The 18686-nt window shown below is 45.8% G+C and overlaps 2 protein-coding genes across 2 annotated transcripts in view; one reads left to right on the forward strand and one right to left on the reverse strand.

The window, feature by feature from the left end:
* The first annotated feature begins 1236 nt into the window (after window positions 1-1236).
* On the forward strand, window positions 1237-2499 carry id1 (inhibitor of DNA binding 1, HLH protein). Its single transcript, XM_071521250.1, has 2 exons — window positions 1237-1730; window positions 1961-2499. The coding sequence occupies exons 1-2, from the start codon at window positions 1368-1370 to the stop codon at window positions 1994-1996; spliced, it is 399 nt and encodes a 132-aa protein (XP_071377351.1). The 5' UTR covers window positions 1237-1367; the 3' UTR covers window positions 1997-2499.
* A 2366-nt stretch (window positions 2500-4865) lies between these two features.
* Window positions 4866-18686, reverse strand: part of ncoa3 (nuclear receptor coactivator 3) — a 31537-nt gene continuing 17716 nt past the window's right edge. The window contains exons 5-23 of the mRNA XM_071521247.1: window positions 17374-17474; window positions 16969-17143; window positions 16515-16706; window positions 15869-15955; window positions 15273-15416; window positions 14963-15110; window positions 14194-14792; window positions 13020-14017; window positions 12778-12901; window positions 11950-12189; window positions 11576-11788; window positions 11084-11201; window positions 9960-10131; window positions 9333-9722; window positions 9058-9180; window positions 8431-8677; window positions 7983-8175; window positions 7529-7739; window positions 4866-6768 (exon numbers count right to left, since the gene is read on the reverse strand). Coding sequence (XP_071377348.1) covers window positions 6757-6768; window positions 7529-7739; window positions 7983-8175; window positions 8431-8677; window positions 9058-9180; window positions 9333-9722; window positions 9960-10131; window positions 11084-11201; window positions 11576-11788; window positions 11950-12189; window positions 12778-12901; window positions 13020-14017; window positions 14194-14792; window positions 14963-15110; window positions 15273-15416; window positions 15869-15955; window positions 16515-16706; window positions 16969-17143; window positions 17374-17474 — 4487 coding nt within the window. The 3' untranslated portion in view covers window positions 4866-6756. The remainder of the gene's footprint in view (window positions 6769-7528; window positions 7740-7982; window positions 8176-8430; window positions 8678-9057; window positions 9181-9332; window positions 9723-9959; window positions 10132-11083; window positions 11202-11575; window positions 11789-11949; window positions 12190-12777; window positions 12902-13019; window positions 14018-14193; window positions 14793-14962; window positions 15111-15272; window positions 15417-15868; window positions 15956-16514; window positions 16707-16968; window positions 17144-17373; window positions 17475-18686) is intronic.

The following is an 18686-nucleotide window of genomic DNA, read 5'->3' on the forward strand; positions in this document are numbered from 1 at the left end:
TTAGCTGGGTGACAATGGTGGTTGCAGGTGCGCTGGGCGGTAATCTCATCCCAGTGCTTTAAGGTGATAAATGAACGACGAAGCTCCGGAGCCGGTTTGTTCTCAGGGGTTCGCGCGCCACGCAGGTGAATGAGGAGTGCGGAGTGCGAGCTCTCTTGTTTGACGTCTCCATGGAGACCGCCCGCGCGGCGCCAGGCTGACAGGCGTCAAGGCTCGGATGAATGGGTGACGTCACCGCGCTGGCGCCTGCCAGTCTGCTCGGGCTTGTTTGGACAATCTGGGGGGAAGATTCAGAACAGAGCGATGCGATTTCAGTGTGCACACAAGGCTGAGCACACACTGCAGGAACATGTGAAGGAATCCGTGAAGCTGCTCACACTGGGCTTCCTTCACCAGAGCGAGAGAGAGGGGAAAAAGAAACTCTGTGCTCTTAAAAAAGTGCACTTTGGGAGCATAAAGAAAGCTTTGAGTTTAAAAAGCCGAGACCAGAGCAGGGAGCAGCAGTATGGGAATGAGCAGCATATTTTATAAAACAATCTACACATTGCCCCCCATGATTAATGTTATAAACATACTGTATGCTTAAATAAACGGCATTTGGTTCTCCTTTTAAGTGAAGGTATTTTAGTCACAGCATTCCTCACAAAACTGAGTCAATGATGAGGCAAGTTTATTGTAAACAAACTTTCTGTAGCTCCTTCATTTAAAACAAACTGCGTGAGATCCTTTCCCAGAATTGTTTGGCCACTCTAGTAAGTAATCACTTATCTTAGTTTATTGTACCATTGTCATCCACATCTGTAGTGCCATCCATAATGGTGAGAGGCAAATCTAGGGCGCGATGGTAATTATCATTAACCATTCACCCTATTCATCCTGTCCCATCCCACACACATTCTCACAGTACATACCCAGGCATTCACCACCCCTCCACTGTCCCCAGGCAATCTACACCTGCAGAGTCCCCAAGCCATGGACAGCTGGATTCCCACATATTACCCGTAAAAGACACACATTTGTTTCCATTTGTAACGCCATCCCTCAAACAGATTGTAAATCCCGATAACCAGGCAAGCGCAGTCATTGGCTGAGAGAACAGTTGTGGACCGACCCACCAATACAAATGCGGCCATCCCATTGGCTTTTCTGCTCCAAACAGGACGCGCTCGGGAACGCCCTCCAGCTCCGGTCTGCTATAAATCCGAGGAAGTTGGCCCATGTGGATGTTGCAAACTGTCAACATTGCCGTGCCACCATCTCCAAGAGTACGAGAAGCTTCATCACTGTCACCAAAGCTACTCGGCTTTTACGCACGATCTTTTTTTCCCTCGTCATTCTTGGAAACTACATCTCCTGTACCAATCAAGATGAAGGTTGTCGGATCTACCTGCGCCCTGAAGAGCAAGGTCGGCGGCGAGGACGTGGTGCGCTGCCTGTCCGACCAGAGCCTCGCCATCTCCAAGTGCAAGATCCCGCTGCTGGACGAGCAGATGAGCGTCTTCCTGCAGGACATGAACAGCTGCTACAGCAAGCTGAAGGAGCTCGTACCCACCCTGCCCACCAACAAGAAGGCCAGCAAAGTGGAGATCCTGCAGCATGTTATCGATTACATCTGGGACCTGCAGGTCGAGCTGGACGAGCCGGAGAAGAGCCGCCAGCACGCCGCCGGCAGCGTCCCCCGCACGCCGCTGACCACCCTAAACGCAGAGCTCGCCAGCATCGCAGTAGAGGTAAATATCTCTTCACATACGATGCTAAAGCCTCTGTTTATGGCTCACTGACCTACATAACTTCATATACAATTCTGAAAGTCACTTTTGATTGTGAGTAAGCGTGCGTAAAGTTGCCAGTGCCGTGCGTAAAAGGTGGTGTCTCCATTTACGCATCGATATGCTTGTGACTGCCTTGTATCCATGTAATGCCGATGTACTAATCAACTTCTTATTCTCTCCTCCCGCAGAAAGGATGCTCGGATGACAGGATTATGTGCCGTTAGAAGTCATGGAGCATCGGCCCATCATCCCACAGCAAGCACCGTGAAGAACGAACAAGGCTACCTGATGTGACTTTTCGACCACGTCTAAAACCTTGAACTGAGTAGGGACGTTTCAAACTCCCATGCTAGAAAATACATTGTGCGGACATCTGGCGGAGAGAATCTGCCTCTCGAGACTCTCGATTCATCAGAGGGCCTCTGGAGAAGACCGGTGTCCAGATAGACTGGGTTAGCCGGGGGACCACGGCAGTTAGGCTACCAGTGCACCAGCATCGCTGGTTGCCCGTAGAGTTTCTAAAGAAAGCTAATGTTACGTTGTTGTATCTTGTGTAAACCATGTAGAAAATTCAAAATTTTGTAAAAGAAAATTTACATTTCTCAGATTCCTGAGCGACAAACTGTATTGTATATTACAATGTCACATTATGTGAAAGATATTGTTTTCTTACAATGTACCTTATTGGTGTTTTTATTAAAACAAGACAATTATTTTTGAACAAGAATACTTGTGCTGTTCCATTTCTCCCTCTCTCTCTCTCTCTCTCTCTCTCTCTCTCTCTCTCTGTGTCTAAGACAGAGACGGAAATAAAATGCAATACTATCACATAACATCACATCACATACCTGGGAGTTTCCAGCATTGTTTTCTTTGCACGGACTAGACAAGGTCGGGCTTATCAACACACGGGTGGCTAGATCTCTAACATTATAGACCTATTGACGTTGTGATCAATCGGTACACCTATATCTTAATCCATAGTACTGGGTAGTGTAAAGTGGCTGTCACTAAGAGCTATAACCGTAGAATAAGCTGTTAAACCCATTCACTGTTACCTCAGGTAACATAAAACCAAAGCTGGTGGTCTACATAATGACTCATACCCAGTTAAATTGGTAATTTGCCTTTCTATGGCCCATTAACGTATCAAATTACAAGAGGAAGTCTCACTTTAAATCGTCAAGTCTAAAACTCTTGACAAATAGGGCCAATAATTAAAAACAAAATATAACCATTTCAGTCATGACACAAATGTGTTTTAACACGTGAATGTTTACGAGACTTTAAGTCGGTCTAAATTAATTTACTAACAATTCACCACCAATAAACCCATGATGTAAAATAGATTAAAAAAAAAAGTGTGTTGCTGTTAATAAAACACCGATTTAGATTTGGTGTTTGACTGTCGGATGATCTGAATCAGACTTGGCTCTTTCGGCATGTCAGGGGTTAAAATGGCTTCGGAGAGGCGATTCGTTATAAGATTTATTCTGTCTCCCTGGTGCAATGTTTTTCCCATTTCCCTGCGGTGCGATGCGCACAGCTGCAGCCCCGGCGTGGCCAGTGTGTGATTGTGTTTGTGTGATAGCTTTGTGCCAAGGGCAGGGGAGGGCGGCGGGGCCCAGACTGAGCGGCGCCTCGGCACACCTGGGGAAGTTCAGGTTAAATAGCTCCACATTCCTCAACACACAGCTGATTGAAACATTAACAAACAGTAATCCACGGGCCAGGCCGCAGATGGGCCGGGAACCACGCCAGCACACAGAGAGAGAGAGACTCTTGCTCTCTGTTAGAGATTCCCACAGTACAGTAGTTATAAGCCTGCTATTAATATATACACTTTTTATTTTTTATTTTTTTTTAAAAGAAACCTATACACTGCTTGGGTTGTAAGTAAGTGAAGCTATCTCTAAATAGTTTCTTGTTTAACAGAATAGTTTAATATACATAACAGCTTCGTGTTTTCCTTTATACTGCGAAATTATTTATGCATTTTCGTCTTTAAATTCTTAATCATGATTTTTGTTTTCTACAACAAATCTCTCTTACATAATCTGGTTGAGATATGGAGTTTATCACGTGAAGGCCAGGCTGTTGTGGTCTGCATAGCAAAACTAGACTATTATATATTTAATGACTATTACATTCAATTACCACTGGAAATATATTTGTTTCAGTTCTCAACTATCAATATTTAATCCCTCAGTCAGTAAACAGATCTTGATGTGCTTTCCTTTAGCTCGCTCTTGTACTTAGCGCCCCCTTGCGACCATTTAATGAATTGCAGTTTTACTACTGTGGCGCAACGGATACCGTGTCAGTGACATGAGCGGACAAGAGCGCCTCCCTGTGGTCATAGTGCCATTTGAAAAATTTTTTAGACGTTTGTTCAGTAGTTACGGCACTTAACCTCTCTTCGTGACATAATGTTTATTGGTTAATAAATGAAAATCGGCGGGTAAAAGCAGCACCATGGGGCATAAGCCAACTACCCTGTGTCATGATACATGGCTTTTCAAATCAATGCAGTCAAAGACAGGAAAAGGTGTAGAGAAAACTGTTCCTCCAGAACACATCTAGAAAAAAAAAATCCATGTCACAAAAAAATAGCATATTTTATGTAAGGTCTTCTATCAGAGTGGTGATTATTTAAATCAGAATACCAAATAAAGACTAGATTCTTTTAACATGTTGGGCCATCTTTTTTCTGTGTGTACATATGTATGAGTTATAGATGCTTTGATACAATGCTGATACCAGATAAATGCCCGATGATTAGCTAAAATAGGTTATCATATTGGAGAATTTTTTTCTATTAGCCTACAATTTAGAGCACTGTGTAATGTGTCAGAAATCAAAGCCAAGCGGCTTGATTTTATGCTTTTGACACAGACTTTACATCTCGAATTGCTAATGAATTATATCTCAATCATTTATATCCAATGACCTCACACTAGTGGTTTTATGTCTTTTATGTTCAGTGAAATTGATAAATTGTGTGATATTTAATGTTAGATTCAGAGGTGAAGCAGTGACATTGGTGCACCGTGAGTGATAATGAGAAGAAAAGCAGAGTCAAGACTGTTTAAATAGAAATTTGTATTTACATCAATATCAACATCAAGAGAAAAAAAATCTGTAATATACATCCTGTAAAATGACAGCTTATCTTGCCTCCGAATAAAGAAAACAAACTAACCGAGTGATCTCCAGCCTTTCTTTTTGCACTTTACTGAAACTCTACAAAGGTCGTTTTCCTGAAGTAACAAAATCTGGACACAAATGAAGTTATTCCTGAAAAATAGAAGAGATAGTTTGATATGTCTTAAAGTGTATTCCATTCCATTGGTGTTTCTCTTTCACAGCAAAATATGCTTCGTTTTTCTGGTGTAAAGACGGAGGACCTCCTGCTGAAGGGTAAAGAGTTTCCAGTCGTCTTAGCACTGCACTGATAGCTTCCCACTGGCCTCCCCGCAGAACCAATGTGCCCCGTTTCCTTTATTCATACAGTACATAACCATCATATGCTTTTAAAGATTCTTGATATGTACACATTTACCATCGGCATAATATAACACATAAAAAAAAACATACACCAGCGACCTCAGAAACTATACAAAGATGTGGAAAAATATCTTTGGATTGCGCATGTTGAAAAGGTAGATTCAGCGAGTTGAGAATAACAGTCAAAGGAAGAAGGGGGGAGGGGGGTTAAAATACACTCCACAGACAGGTGGTGGGGGAGGGAGAACACTGTGAGGAGCAGGCCTGTTGGTGAAGTGGGGAGGACGTGTTCCCATCTTCACTGTACTGTAGACAGACACAAACACACACACAGCCCACCTTTTACACTCCAGCTCGACACAACACAAACCGACAAAAACAAGACTCGATGTGGAGCAGCTGTCCTGACACAGTTCACTTCCACCACCTCCCAATAAAACGTCTGATAATGTGAAAGCACAAACCTTCAACTCATCAGATACTCGTTACAAGTAAAAGTGCCTCGCTAAAACATGAAATACATGGCTGTTATCTTTTGGAGGGGGGGAAAAAATAGCACTCAGAAAATGACGAACAAGGCAAGGAAAACCCAAACACGCCTGCAATATTTGCAAAGGTTGGAAAAAAAAGAAAAAAAAAGAAAAACTGCAAATCAACCAAAACAGTATTGACCTACAAGACATAAAAATACGACCAAGTCTTATACTCTGTGCAATAAAATGGCCCTATAAAAAGCATGTATATTTTATAGAATATTTACAATTCATATTCACAGAGAGGACATTGTGACATCTAATACTGCAGTACCATTTGCTTGCTTATGACAGGGGATATGATGCTCAGTTACAGTCTAAAGCATAGAGGCAAGAGTTATTGCTCCAATCTACATAAAATAGTAACAAACTGTGCTTATAGCTTCCAAGGACTTCTGTAAGAATGAGGCGCATCCAAAGGATAAGAAAGAAAAAGAAACCCATTGTTGTGAAGGCATTGAATCTCTAGTAAGGCTGTAATGATGAAGAAATATTGCAACAATCCTTTTCCATATAGAAGCCTCCAGGTAAAGTGCAGCCACAGCCAGTTGTACCGTAGTCCCGTTCCGCTTCCCAGCCATGACGCCGAATACTGCGCCACAGCTCCAGGTCGTTCACGCGAACACGCAAACGTGCTCACACACACACACCGAGATTTTGTGTTCATGAAGACAGAGGCGTGAGGCCCCAGTGGGGACGCACCCCAGCCTGCACCACCGTCTCCAAGATGAACGGAGGTGTTGTGTTGTCGCTGTGGTGTGTTCTGAGTCTCCTGGGGGAGGTTTGGGATGGAGGACTGTGTGTGTGTGTGTGTGTGTGTGTATGTGGAGAGGTCTGCTGTGGCCAGCTCATCTCCTGCCCCACACTGCTCTGCCACAGCTGGGAAGGCTCCAGACTCCGCTGCCCTCTTGTTAAGGATTCTTACGGCTGTTGGCCGTGTGTCCTCAGCAATACTTCTGCAAAGGACATAAGAACAGCGGGATGTGTCAGAATAAACCCAACGCACACGCACACGCACACGCACACGCACACGCACACGCCTCACTACATTGGGTTAAAGATCTAATGAGCTGCCTCAATTTTGAAAAGACAAGGCATGCAAGAGGGGAGGGGGGGTGGATAGAGTGGATATATTTCTCTCCAGCTGGGAAGCATTTATTTCTCTCTTCTTCTTCCTGAACCCTGGAGATTTTAATATTAGACTTGTTTTTTTTTTTATATTTCAGAGATGCACCCTTTTGTTCTTTCCCTTCATTTTTCCCTCCTCTTTATCTTTTCATTTGACATCCATTTTTTCCATTTATTTTTATTGTTATTATTATTATAAGCTATCTATAAAGGAAATGTACCGTTTTCCTTGTTATTATGATTGCTGTAGTGAACAGTGGGTGGGAATTGTGAATTTTCTGCAGTGGACTGTCGTCATTTTCTCATTTAAAATAAAAATAAAGTGTACAACACAAAAATAAATAAATAAATGAGCCTAAAAATGTGCATCAATGATGTATCTTCTTGATGGTCCAGGGGCAAAGATGGTTGCTTCATAGTTTTGTGTCAGCAATTTCCCATCCCTAAGTCTCAAACATATGATGCTGCCATCATTATACACCTGGTCCATTTACTTGAATGTCTGTGATATCTCTCAGTAGTGTTTTATAGTGTCAAATCAACCTCAGCTGAGGTCACTACACTCTTTTGTGTCAAAGTGTCATTTACCTGATCGGGTCCCATTGGCATTCGACCCATTCCCATGGAGTTCATGCCCATTTGGCCCTGCATCTGGCCCTGTATCTGCCCCGGCATTTGGCCCATCTGTCCTGCTCCGGCCCCGCTGACCGGCCCAGGGCCGCCCATGGAGCTATTCATCATCATGGGTCCAAACTGGCCCTGGTTGCCCTGTTGGGGGAACTGCTGCTGCGGGTATGAGCTGGGAGACCAGAAAAGAGAAAAAACAGCGAATGTCATTTACCTGCTCCACCTAAAGAAGTATTACACAAGAATAAGCCTCTTGAGTACAGTGCTTTATGATTTTATGATGATGCCAGCACAAAACTGCAAATAATTAACTATTAAACCGGAAACCTATGGGTTGATTTGAGTAATTGCCACATCTATATAAATTTGAGACAGTCATTGCACTGATACCGTCACAGAAGCGCATGCTACATACTTGTTGCGTGGCATGCCGCCCTGTGGCCAGCCCTTCATGTCCCCTGACTGGTACATGGGCCCTGCCTGCGGGTTGCCCTGCATCCCTGGCATCATGGCGTTCTGAGGAGGGCCTCCCATTCGCCCTGGCATCATGTTGCCTGGTGGGCTGCTACCTGGACCCATGAACGATGGGTCCCCCTGCTGGCTCATCGCTGTAAGAACAAGCACAGTGAGAGGACAGTTATGAGCATGAAACTTGAAACAACCAAGTGGAAATTTTCCATACAATGTAGTCATTGTCTGCAGCTGGAATATATTCTAGGAAAAAGGAAAAAGAGTTATATAACTTATATATATATAAGTTATATAGTCTGTTACGTTTCCAGCTGACGACCACCTCTGTCTTAACAACTGCCTCAGTCACACTTTCTTGGCTACACTGATGAGAGGTGTAGAGGGCAAGTCACCATAGTTGCCTCCGTAGTTGAAGGCTTGCTGTCCAGGCTGGTTCATGGGGGGTCCTCCCATGGGGCTGTCCATGCCTCCTGGTGCTGTGACATTAGGAGGGGGGCTGAAGCCTCCTGCTGCCCCCTGCCCCTGCTGCTGCTGCTGCTGCTGCTGCTGCATCAACATAATCATCCGCTGCCTCCTCATCTGCATGGTCATCATCTCCCTGCTGCGCTGAGCCATCATCTGGGCATTCAGGAAACTAGGCTGAGGAGGACCATGAACAGCTTATCAATGACACTAGATATGGTGATCTGCTGGTGAGTTAATCTACACCTGGCTTTATTTAAAGCAGTTTATAAGCTTATGACCCCTTAAAACGAAGTGCCTACTTGTGACCCCCACTGCAGGCTGTATATACAGAGTGGTGGACAATTCACCCATAAAATTATTTTCCCTTTTCAGGTTGTTTCATTTGATTATCAGAAGAGGCCTATAGAGGCTGAAAACTATTCAGTATTTCACAAGAAAAAAGTCATCTTGCGACTCCCAAAAATGATCTTGTGACCCCCAGGTTGAGAACCACTGATTTAAGGTGCCAAGTGAATGCACATTGCATTAGATATGAGGGAGTGGTGACAACATACCTGACCACCCATGCCAGGAGGTTGCATGCCAGGCTGGATGCCAGGTTGCATGCCTGGGCGCATGGCAGGGTTTCCTCCAGGGGCATTCTCCATTTTAATGCCTTGTCGAGTCTGGTTCATAAACTGCAAGATGAGACAAGATACAGACATCACCAATTATGTTTATTGGTTTATTTGGATCCCCATTAGTTGGTTGACCGTATATATGATATTGTATATGTGCAGGTCACTGCTGTAAAGTTGAATATGATCTGTGTGTGTGTTTGTATGGTCACCTGTTGTCCTTGTAGTCTTTGCTGTAGTTGCAGTCGAAGGGGCTTGGTAGCATTCATCATGCGAGGTCTCATCATGTTAGCGCGAGGGTTGCCCATTCCCCCCATGCCCGCCATGCCAGGGAAGCCCCCTGGCTGGCCCATCTGATTCATCATGGGGTTGAAACCTGCAGGAGACTGGCCTTGCATGGGATTGCCACCATAGCCGGCCTGCATGCCCATAGAGGGGGGCCCTGGGGGCCCTGGGGGCCCAGGAGGCCCGGGGTAGCCTTGGCTATACATGGGCTTCTGGTCCATGCCCATGGAGGAGTCTGGCCCTGGGAAGGGCTCTGACGGCGGGCACTGACCCTGGCCTTGACCCTGGCCCTGCGGCTGCCCCTCAGGTCCCTGAGTCTGGGGTAGGGAGAAGTTGCATGTCATGCTATTTTGCCTCATCAACGGACTTTAGTATTGAAAATGGCAATTAAGAGTGAACAAAACTAGTTTTTGATAGTGGTGGTTATGCACTAGCATTTCCTAAATGAACATGCTTCAGTGAAATGTGCCATTATGCTTAATGTGCACAATCATGTAATTGTGAGCAATTGTGTAACACATAATGTACACTGTAGCAGGGGCCGTGTCTTTTACCTGGCCTACGAGGTCGGGGATGCCTAAGGCTCGGTCTATCTCCTCTAGAGCGATAACATCAGTGTTGTTGAGCAGTGAGTCCAGCTGGTCCAGCAGCGCCCGTTCATCACTCTGGCCCTCGCTGGTGGACGGTGGCACCAGCAGCTCATCCAGGGGGTTCCCAAACTGGCCCCTAACACAACCAAAGACACAGGAGATGTTCAGTCTTTTCAATCAGTTCTCTACTTATGAAACAATACCAATGTGATAGTGGAAATCGATGGTCAGGTGAAACCAAAAAACTTGCAAAAACATCTCACTGCAAAAGAAACTAATATAACTAATAACCAATATAAAATAATATAGCCACAAGAGGCCATTAGTGGGTCCAAGAGTTCTATATCTCAAAGATAGAACATTAAAGTCCTGCAACTGCAGGTGAAATGATGGCTGACATATTGCCATTTGAAAAATTGTTAATTTTTGGTAAAGCTATGAAGCTGCAGAACGCAACCCAATGTGGTCTGACACTTTTACACCATCACAAACATTTATATGAAGTTTGGTGGCTCGAACATTTAGGTGTTGAGGAATAATGCATCCCTTCTGGTTAGTGTGTCTTCTTTTGTGTGTCACGGGCAAACGGTTACAAGAATCAGAATTCTGTGATACAAAGATGATGTAGGCAGTTGAAATATGCTGTGTGTAAAACTTTGAAGGAGAAATTAAAAGAATAGGTGCTATTGCAAGGGTGGCCTGATGGTGGCATTTCATTTGTGAACCACAGGCAAATGGTTTGGATTTTGTGGTAGTTTATGAGTGTGAAGGAGAGCAAAAGAGGATGATTCAGACAGAGAGTGTGAATCTGTATGTTATGTTACTGAGGGAAAACAGCTTGGTCCATCAGTTAGTTTAGGTTCTAAGTCTATCTATGAAATTGTTGAAAGATATGAATGTAACTATTCCACAGTCAAGACCCACTATATCTAATGGATAACTGTGAGAAGTCAAAATAAATCTGGAAAAGTGCAGGTCATTACATTGTCTGGTGTGGTTAAGTATGAACTTGTGAATGCAATTTAAAGTCAACTTTCTCTGAATCACTGAAGAAGCAAAGAAGGTTGGCACCAGTGCAAAGTGCTTACCTGTTTGTGTTATTCTGTGGTCTGTCCAAGCCCATGGCAGAGTCTGGCCAGGAGGGGGACTGAGGTGGGGGGCCTTGTCCACCAAAGGGGCTCATACGCATATTGGCTTCATTGGACCCTACAGAGACAGTAATGGATAGCGTATGATTAAAATAAAGAAAACAGAAGCATGAAGACTTTTGCTCCAGTCAAGAAAGTGCATGATGGGATGAAGGTAATCTCTCACTCATTGCAAGTTAAGCATTTGCCTAGGATTTGACTTCAAGGGATGTTTAGATTGATTTACACATCAGGAAATCACACTAAAACACTAAAGGTGGCTTCACTGTGTCGGGCCATTACATAGGTGCTTTTATTCTGTTCTTTTCCTATTCCCTGCATATTATGATTGCACACATAGAACCATCAGCAGGCTACAAATACAGTATTCACCATTTGGGTGTACATGCAACCTTGTAATAATACATCACGCAACGGACACATGTCACATACCCATATCCATGAGTTGCTGCTGCAGCATAGACCTGGTGTTACCAGGCACACTGTTGGAGCGATTCATCATGGGCCCTCCCATCATGCCAGCACGGCCCATACCAGGGTGCCCTGGTCCACCTGCAGGGTTGGCACTGGACCTCGGCATCCCCCAGTCCCCTGGCCCTGCCATGGGAGGGCGCTGTGGCAGTCCCATGCCTCGGCCCATACCTCCTAAACAAACACAGAGAGTTTGCAATTGATAAGCTTAGCTACGTAGTGCACATTAGATCATGAGCCTATGCACTCTACACACCAAGGCTGGGATAATCCTTCAGTTGAATCATCAGAGAATCATTTTGTGCATGTAAAGGTGAAGTAAGATGGTAATTTACTTGTGGCACCGCCCCGTGGTGGACACACACCCATGCCTCCAGGAAAGCCATTTGCCACGGCTCCAGTTCGGATGGGAGCCTCCATGGTCTCCTGTTTGACGAGGGTGGGACAGGGGACGTTCCTCCTCCCAGCTAGCCCCCCTCCCACTCCTCCCTCTCCACTCATGGGCTTGGCATCCAGAGACAGGGCTCTCTGGTAAGGGCCGCGCTGGCCTGGGGCCATGGGGCCTCTCTCCCCATCTGAAACACACATAACCACAGGGTTAGGTTACTTACTACCACCCAGCCAGGCTGTAAGATACACTATTAAACTGGGAACAGTTACTGCCTACAGGGATGCTGAGAAAGAACAACAAAAATCAGTCAAAACCTATTCAAAGTCATTTACATAGATTCTTCCTCATCATGCCTGGTTCATACTTTCTATGTGGCTAGACGCGCATAAGCTCTGTATGATGTGCGTCCATGTACCTTGGCATTCATGCTTCTCATGCTTATGTTACAACCATGCACCTGAAAACACTAGTACTTTAGAGGTGCTGTAGGAAAATTCAGCTCTCCAAATCCCTCAAACAAAAACAAAGCAAAAAAAAAAATGGGCCAGTGGTTCTGGTTCCTCCTCATTCAACCAATCCTGGACAGAGGTGTGTCTGCGTAACTGTGGTGCTGTCCGCGGCAAACTGCGGCCAACAAGCCCAGTCGCTTTGGTGGCAAATGCGTCATCTTGGCCATGCACACTCCGCTGCGTTTGTTTCCATGTGAAGCATGAACCAGGCTTAAGTCTAGTAATGTTTTGTCCATATGATATACTGAAGTAGACAACTTTACCGTGTAAACTGTCGGGCATATTTCCCTGCTTGTTTCCCACTTCTTTCCCTGCTCTGGAGTCTGGTTCAGGGTAAAAGCTAGAGCCGTTCCTGGGGCCTCCCAGAATGGTTTCTAGGGTCTCCAACTGCAAGAACAAGACACATGGATGATTAGGAAACAATGTCCTATGGAGGATTTGAAACTATAATTCTACATATATATACAAGAATAGTTGTCTCTTTATTTTAGGTAAGTGCTCTTACCTCATCAGGGGGCTCCATCTTGACCTTGCCATCCATGGAGTGGGGGTCAGAGCTGGTAACCCCTGCCCCCTGGGCCCCCCTCCCCTCCAGCTCCTCCAGTTTTGGCTTGATATCGCCGCTTTCTCTGTCATCCTTATTGAGGAGGTAGTGGAGGAGGGCGTGCGTCTTCTCCTTCTTAGGGCTGTGCTGCTCCTGCTTCGACTCTGATCCCCTAACCCCTCCAGCGGCTGTAGGCCCAGCCTCCGGCCCACCAGGATCCAGGGTGCTCTTCCCAGTGGCCTCAGCCGTGATGCGGGCCACCTCGTCGGGAGTGTTCCCATTTTGCAGGAGTTTGTGGAGGATCTTGTGCTTCTCCTGCAGGGACTGATTGGTAAAATGTCCTGTCCCACCGGTAGAAGACACTGCTCCCAGACCCTGCTGACCGATCCCGCCTGTGGACGAGGACACACCCGTAGAGGAGGGGCTGGTGACACCGGCTGTTCCCTCCTTGGCCTCAGGGGTGGAGCTGCGGCCGGAGCTAGGTGTGGGATTAGGTGGCACCAGCTCATCTGTAGGGGAGGTGAGGAGCTGGAGGAGCTTCTTGTGGCACTTGGTGTCGGGGACCCGTCGGTTGGGCTCTCCCCCAGCCGGACCCCCCTCTCTGCTGGCCTGGCTATCTGGCTTGTCAGGAGGGCCGTCGGTCGTAGGGGTGTGTGGGTGCTGCTGGGATTGCTGCTCCCCTCCAGCCCCCAGTGAGCTGCCAGGGCTCTTGGAGTCAGAGTGGGCTGGGAGGCCTGGTTTACAGGGCCCTCCCTGAGCCTGGCTCTGGTTGGTGCTGTTGACGTTGGGGGAGCTGTCAGGCTTGTGTGGAGGAGGAGAGGTGAGGGAGGAGGGCATGGGGTTGCCCACTCCCTCACTTATGGCTTGGAGGGCATTCAAGGAGCTGCTAGAGAAGGTGGTCCCTCCTCCTCCACCCCCAGAGTTACCTGGGTGACTGGAGCTCATGGGAGAGTTCATACCTGCAAAAGACACACAACCAGAGGCATATGAGCAATCCATAATTGCATTATAGTGAGATAGGTGTGAAAGAATGTCTGGTTTAAGAAGATTTTCTGCATCAAATCACCCCCCACGATTAATAACTGTTGATACCAGTTCTTGCCACTCTTGAGAAGGTTAGCACTAAGACACATACCTCCAGGTGAGAAGGGGCTGGCACCCATCTTGGGGCTCCCTCGGACTCTAGGTGAGCCCATGACGTTGTGTGGGGGGCCGTTCATCCCTGGACTGGCCTGGGGGGGACTGGTCATTCCCAGCCCGTACCCTCCTCCTCCACCACCGCCTCCATGAAACTGACCCATCTGCTGATGTTGGTGCGGCTGCTGCTGATGCATGCCGTGGTGACCCATCTGATTCATTTGATTCATCTGGTTCATGGGCCCCATTTGGTTTACAGAGTTCATGGCAGAGTTCATTGGATGCATGGAATTCATTTGATTCATCTGATTCATTTGACCCATGTTGTTCATCTGGTGCATGGAATTCATCTGATTCATCTGATGCATGGGATTCATCTGATTCATCTGGTTCATAGGATTCATGCGGTTGCCCCCAGCATACTGGGGCGCTCCTCTTTGTGGCATGTTGCCCTGTTCAGCCAAGCCGTAGCCCCTGTTTATGCCCATGCCCATGCCCCCTGCTGGACCCATGTTCATCTGCGGGTTGGGGTTGTTCACGCCCATGCCTTGAGGCCTCATGCCTCCTCCCTGGTTGCCACGGTAGCCATTCTGCTCCCTAGGTAAGAATATGGGAAATGATAAAGTTTGAATACAATTCCACATGCAACACAGTGAGACGTAAATCATTAAATGTGAGAATCATGATTTGGGGAAATCACACTATGACTAGTCCCAGAGAAGTTAGTGATGGTATAATCACAACTTGAGTGTTGAGGGCATTTTCACCTTTGTAGCAGGTGTGTGGAGAGGAAAGTGGGCGGCTCATTAGAGTTGGGATTCCTGCAGAGTTCGCTCCTGGTCTGGGCTGTGACCGGGGTGCCGTCAGAGAGAGAGAAGCGGTAGAGCGGGGTCTCCGCATGGCCATGAAGGAAAGCTGGGGCAGAGACAGAGAGAAGAAAAACACAATGAAAATGAGCTGACATGGGAGATGCACAGTATCAACAAACAAAAGATGAGAAGAAGATTGTTTCAGAAGATGGTGTTCAGCCATGGTGAAAAGGTAGATTACATGGTAGGGAGGCAAATAACTACATACCGTCGTGGTAGTGGCGTTTGTAGGACCAGGGTTGTCCCTCGCTGCGATGGAGGAACATCTGCATGCAGCGCCTCACCAGGTCCTCCCAGCCTGGACGCATAGTGGTGTGGAGTGAGCTCTGCTGTTCAATCTCAATCAGCTTACCTGGGGATGCACAATTAAGGTTACACAATGGTTAACAGCTGGTGGTTGTAAAATACAAATGGCTGTAATTTAAGTGAGCAGAAAACAGAACTGAGTTATACACCTATTAATTTTAGGTATGATGCATATTTCAACTAGGAGAGACTGATTGGTTAGGCGTCTATTTTGTGTTATCTCTAAATGTCTGGTGAAGAACCATGGCTCTAAAGGTCACTTTGTTGTGTCAATACAGTTAGATCCCCTATGGCAGTATGTAACTGCCATAGGGGATCTAACTGTGTGTGGGGACTTTTTATTGCAATTTGAGTAATGCGAGTATATTTCAAAAAGTCTGTATCACAGAAATCAGGCCATTCATTTCACTAGTTTGGTGTACACAAAATAAATGAACCTAAGGAAAGCACTTATGTGCATAATTATAATATGACAGATGTAGCAAAGTGGAAGCTTACCAGACAGTTCATGTCGAGTGCTGAACCTCTCCGTCCTCTCCACCGCAGTGATGCGTCGCGCCACACAGATCATACATGACTGCAAATCTGAATAAAGACACAGATACAAACATCAGTAGAATGCAAACTCCTCATTTGACTACATTAGAGATGGGAGGTTAGGACATTTGTTTATAAGTATAGTATAATCTGGGGGACTAGAGTAAAAATTGACTAAAATAGAAATAAGCCATTGGCTGCACACTAGGTGTAAGCCTAAGTGCAGATACAGGGTAATGTAGATGAGTTTAATTCTGATCAGTGTTGAGAGTGGATGTCAGGACATGAACCTTCTGGAGGTGTTGTGGCCCTAATTTAACAAAACTTCTGTGATGGGAGGTGCCCACTTGATAACTCAGAAGACAAACCCGCTCTCACCCACCCCCGTTTCCATCCAAACTAGGTTTCAACACCCACATAGCGCAAGGGGTAGTTACATTAGAGCCTTTGAATTGGTAAATGAAAAATGTTAATTATTTATAATTGTTTAACTTCATGTTTGTGCTGTCATTGTGGAGTCAATTTCCTTTCCGAGGCAATGAGAAGAACAATCAAGGTTTTTAAATCTGAAATTGAAAATGTCAAAACTCATAATTATGCCTCCTACCTTCTCCCTCCTCCATCATGGCACGGGGCTGAGTGAGGGCGAAACACTGCATGGTTTCGTAGCGCTGGCCCCCATGCCCCTCCTCTGACGGCCCATGACTCTGGCCATGGATGAACTTCACCAGCATACGACAGTTGAAAGTGTGGCTCTTCTGCCGGGGCGCCTCTCCACCCCACGATGCCCCATTTGGTGCTAGTAAGATATAACCATGAGGGTACAGTGAATTGAGAGAAAAGCTCCTAAAAAGTTGAGTGGATTACAGGTTAACAATTGACCATGACTGGGCCTGTGTGTGTTTATTAGTGTAGTGCCTGTGTGTGTCTGTGTGTGCATGAGCATTCAGGTGTTCAATTATTCATGCACAGGTGAGTGTGTGATCATGTTTGTGAGTGTATTTAGGTGTGCATGCTCTTGAATGTGTTTGCACACACAAGTGTATGAGCCCATGTCTCACCATTGGACTTGGGTAAGTTCTTGTGGAATTCCTCCCTGTCCTCCTCATGGAGGATGTTGTACACACTGGTGTTGATCAGCTCCTCCTGCTTGTACTGCAGGTATTGGGTCACGTTATCTGACACAAATACAATGCTGCCCTCTCGGTTCACCACAAACAGAAAACCATCCAGGGCCTAAGAACAGCAGAAGGAGGGAAATGGAGAGTTGAATGGAGAAGGACTTATCGATGCACATAATTAAATTATATACACCTTACTTGATCACTATATGCCCCCCTCTAGGAGCCATCTGAGACTTCTCTTAACTAGAAGTGAGCAATGTCAGCAAAGCACTAATCCAGCATATGGAAGGGTAGCTAATTGGTCTAGGTCTTTTGCCCCCCAGTGAATGCCCCCCGCCTGACCTGTAGGAGCAGCGGTCCCAGATGGTCCTTGTCAATGACCCCTTGACCAGTAGAGGACACGTCCGCCTTCTGGACATCGTCATCGCTACATGAGCTTTTTCCTGAGGACAGATTACAATCACATTACTTACGATGGGAATTATCATTTAACATCAGCATCTACACATTTGTATTTTGCTCTGGTACTTTACGTATTTCAAAACATTTCCATGGTGTGACCCAGCACAAGAAGTGATATTTCACTCAGAAATCAACAAACACTTTCTGCAGTGACTTTTAATTTAGAGGAGAGGAGCACTGAGCAACTGACAGATGGTAGAGGACAAGTAGGGAAAAGAGAGAGTTTATGTGAAATAAGCCTGACAGGCTCATCTGGTTCAAAACCCTACCTAGCGATGCCTATTTTTAGCAACAAACCACATCCCACTTTGAAGTCAAATTGAATTATTACTTTGAAGGATAATTTGGCAGGGATGCATTTAACAGTCTGGTAACACTAGAAGACCGATTAACAACAACTAATCACAAATCCTCATAGTATCCCTACAATTGTTGCTGAAATATAATTAATTTATCATTCTGAGGAATTATGGTTGATTTGGAGGATTAAAGCTTGCTGAGACTGAGGACTGAAATCCACTCATGTCCTCTGCTAGGCCCCCAGCCCATAGTTTGAAAGGCACTGTTTTACAGTACAGTGTACAGTGCACACAAACAATATTAACAGGTAACACTACGAAGCTTTAAAGTCAACTCAGCAATGTGGTGTATTTTCAATCATCCAGGTTTCTTCTTTGGTGGTCATAATTCACCACATTGCCACTGTGCTATAATTTTCATCTGGCTGTGGGAGCTAGTACCAATGTTGGCCACCAGGTGGCAGCACAATTCATGGGTACATGGTTAGCATGCCTTTCTATTTTTAAAATCACCATGTGTCTGAGGCTTTGTTAGATACCACTCTATATAGCAGGAGGTGGGAATTCTGGGTAATTTGGGGAGAGAGACAAATAATTTGGCATTTCATTTATTGCCATTTCAAACAGCCAAGCTGAACTACCAGACAGAACTGAGCTGGGAAAAAGGGGTAAACATAAAAAAGGAAGAAAGAGAGACACCTGAGAAAAGGATTGGAAAGGTAGAAAGAGGTGTAAATGGTGGTGGTGGTGGGGGTACAACGCACAACAGACGGAAGAGAGGAGAAAGACGAGAGAGGCCCTCCATCATTCCCGTCCTGTAACTATGGCAACCTGGCTGCACAACGCTGGGAGCAGCAGTAGCCAGCTGTGACCCTCTGGGTAGATTCCAATATG

The sequence above is a fragment of the Centroberyx affinis genome, unplaced genomic scaffold (genome assembly GCF_046629955.1).
Source record: "Centroberyx affinis isolate AG114_WGS23_722 - 3 ecotype Tasmania unplaced genomic scaffold, CSIRO-AGI_Caff_v1 ptg000877l_1, whole genome shotgun sequence".
Lineage (NCBI taxonomy): Eukaryota > Metazoa > Chordata > Actinopteri > Beryciformes > Berycidae > Centroberyx > Centroberyx affinis.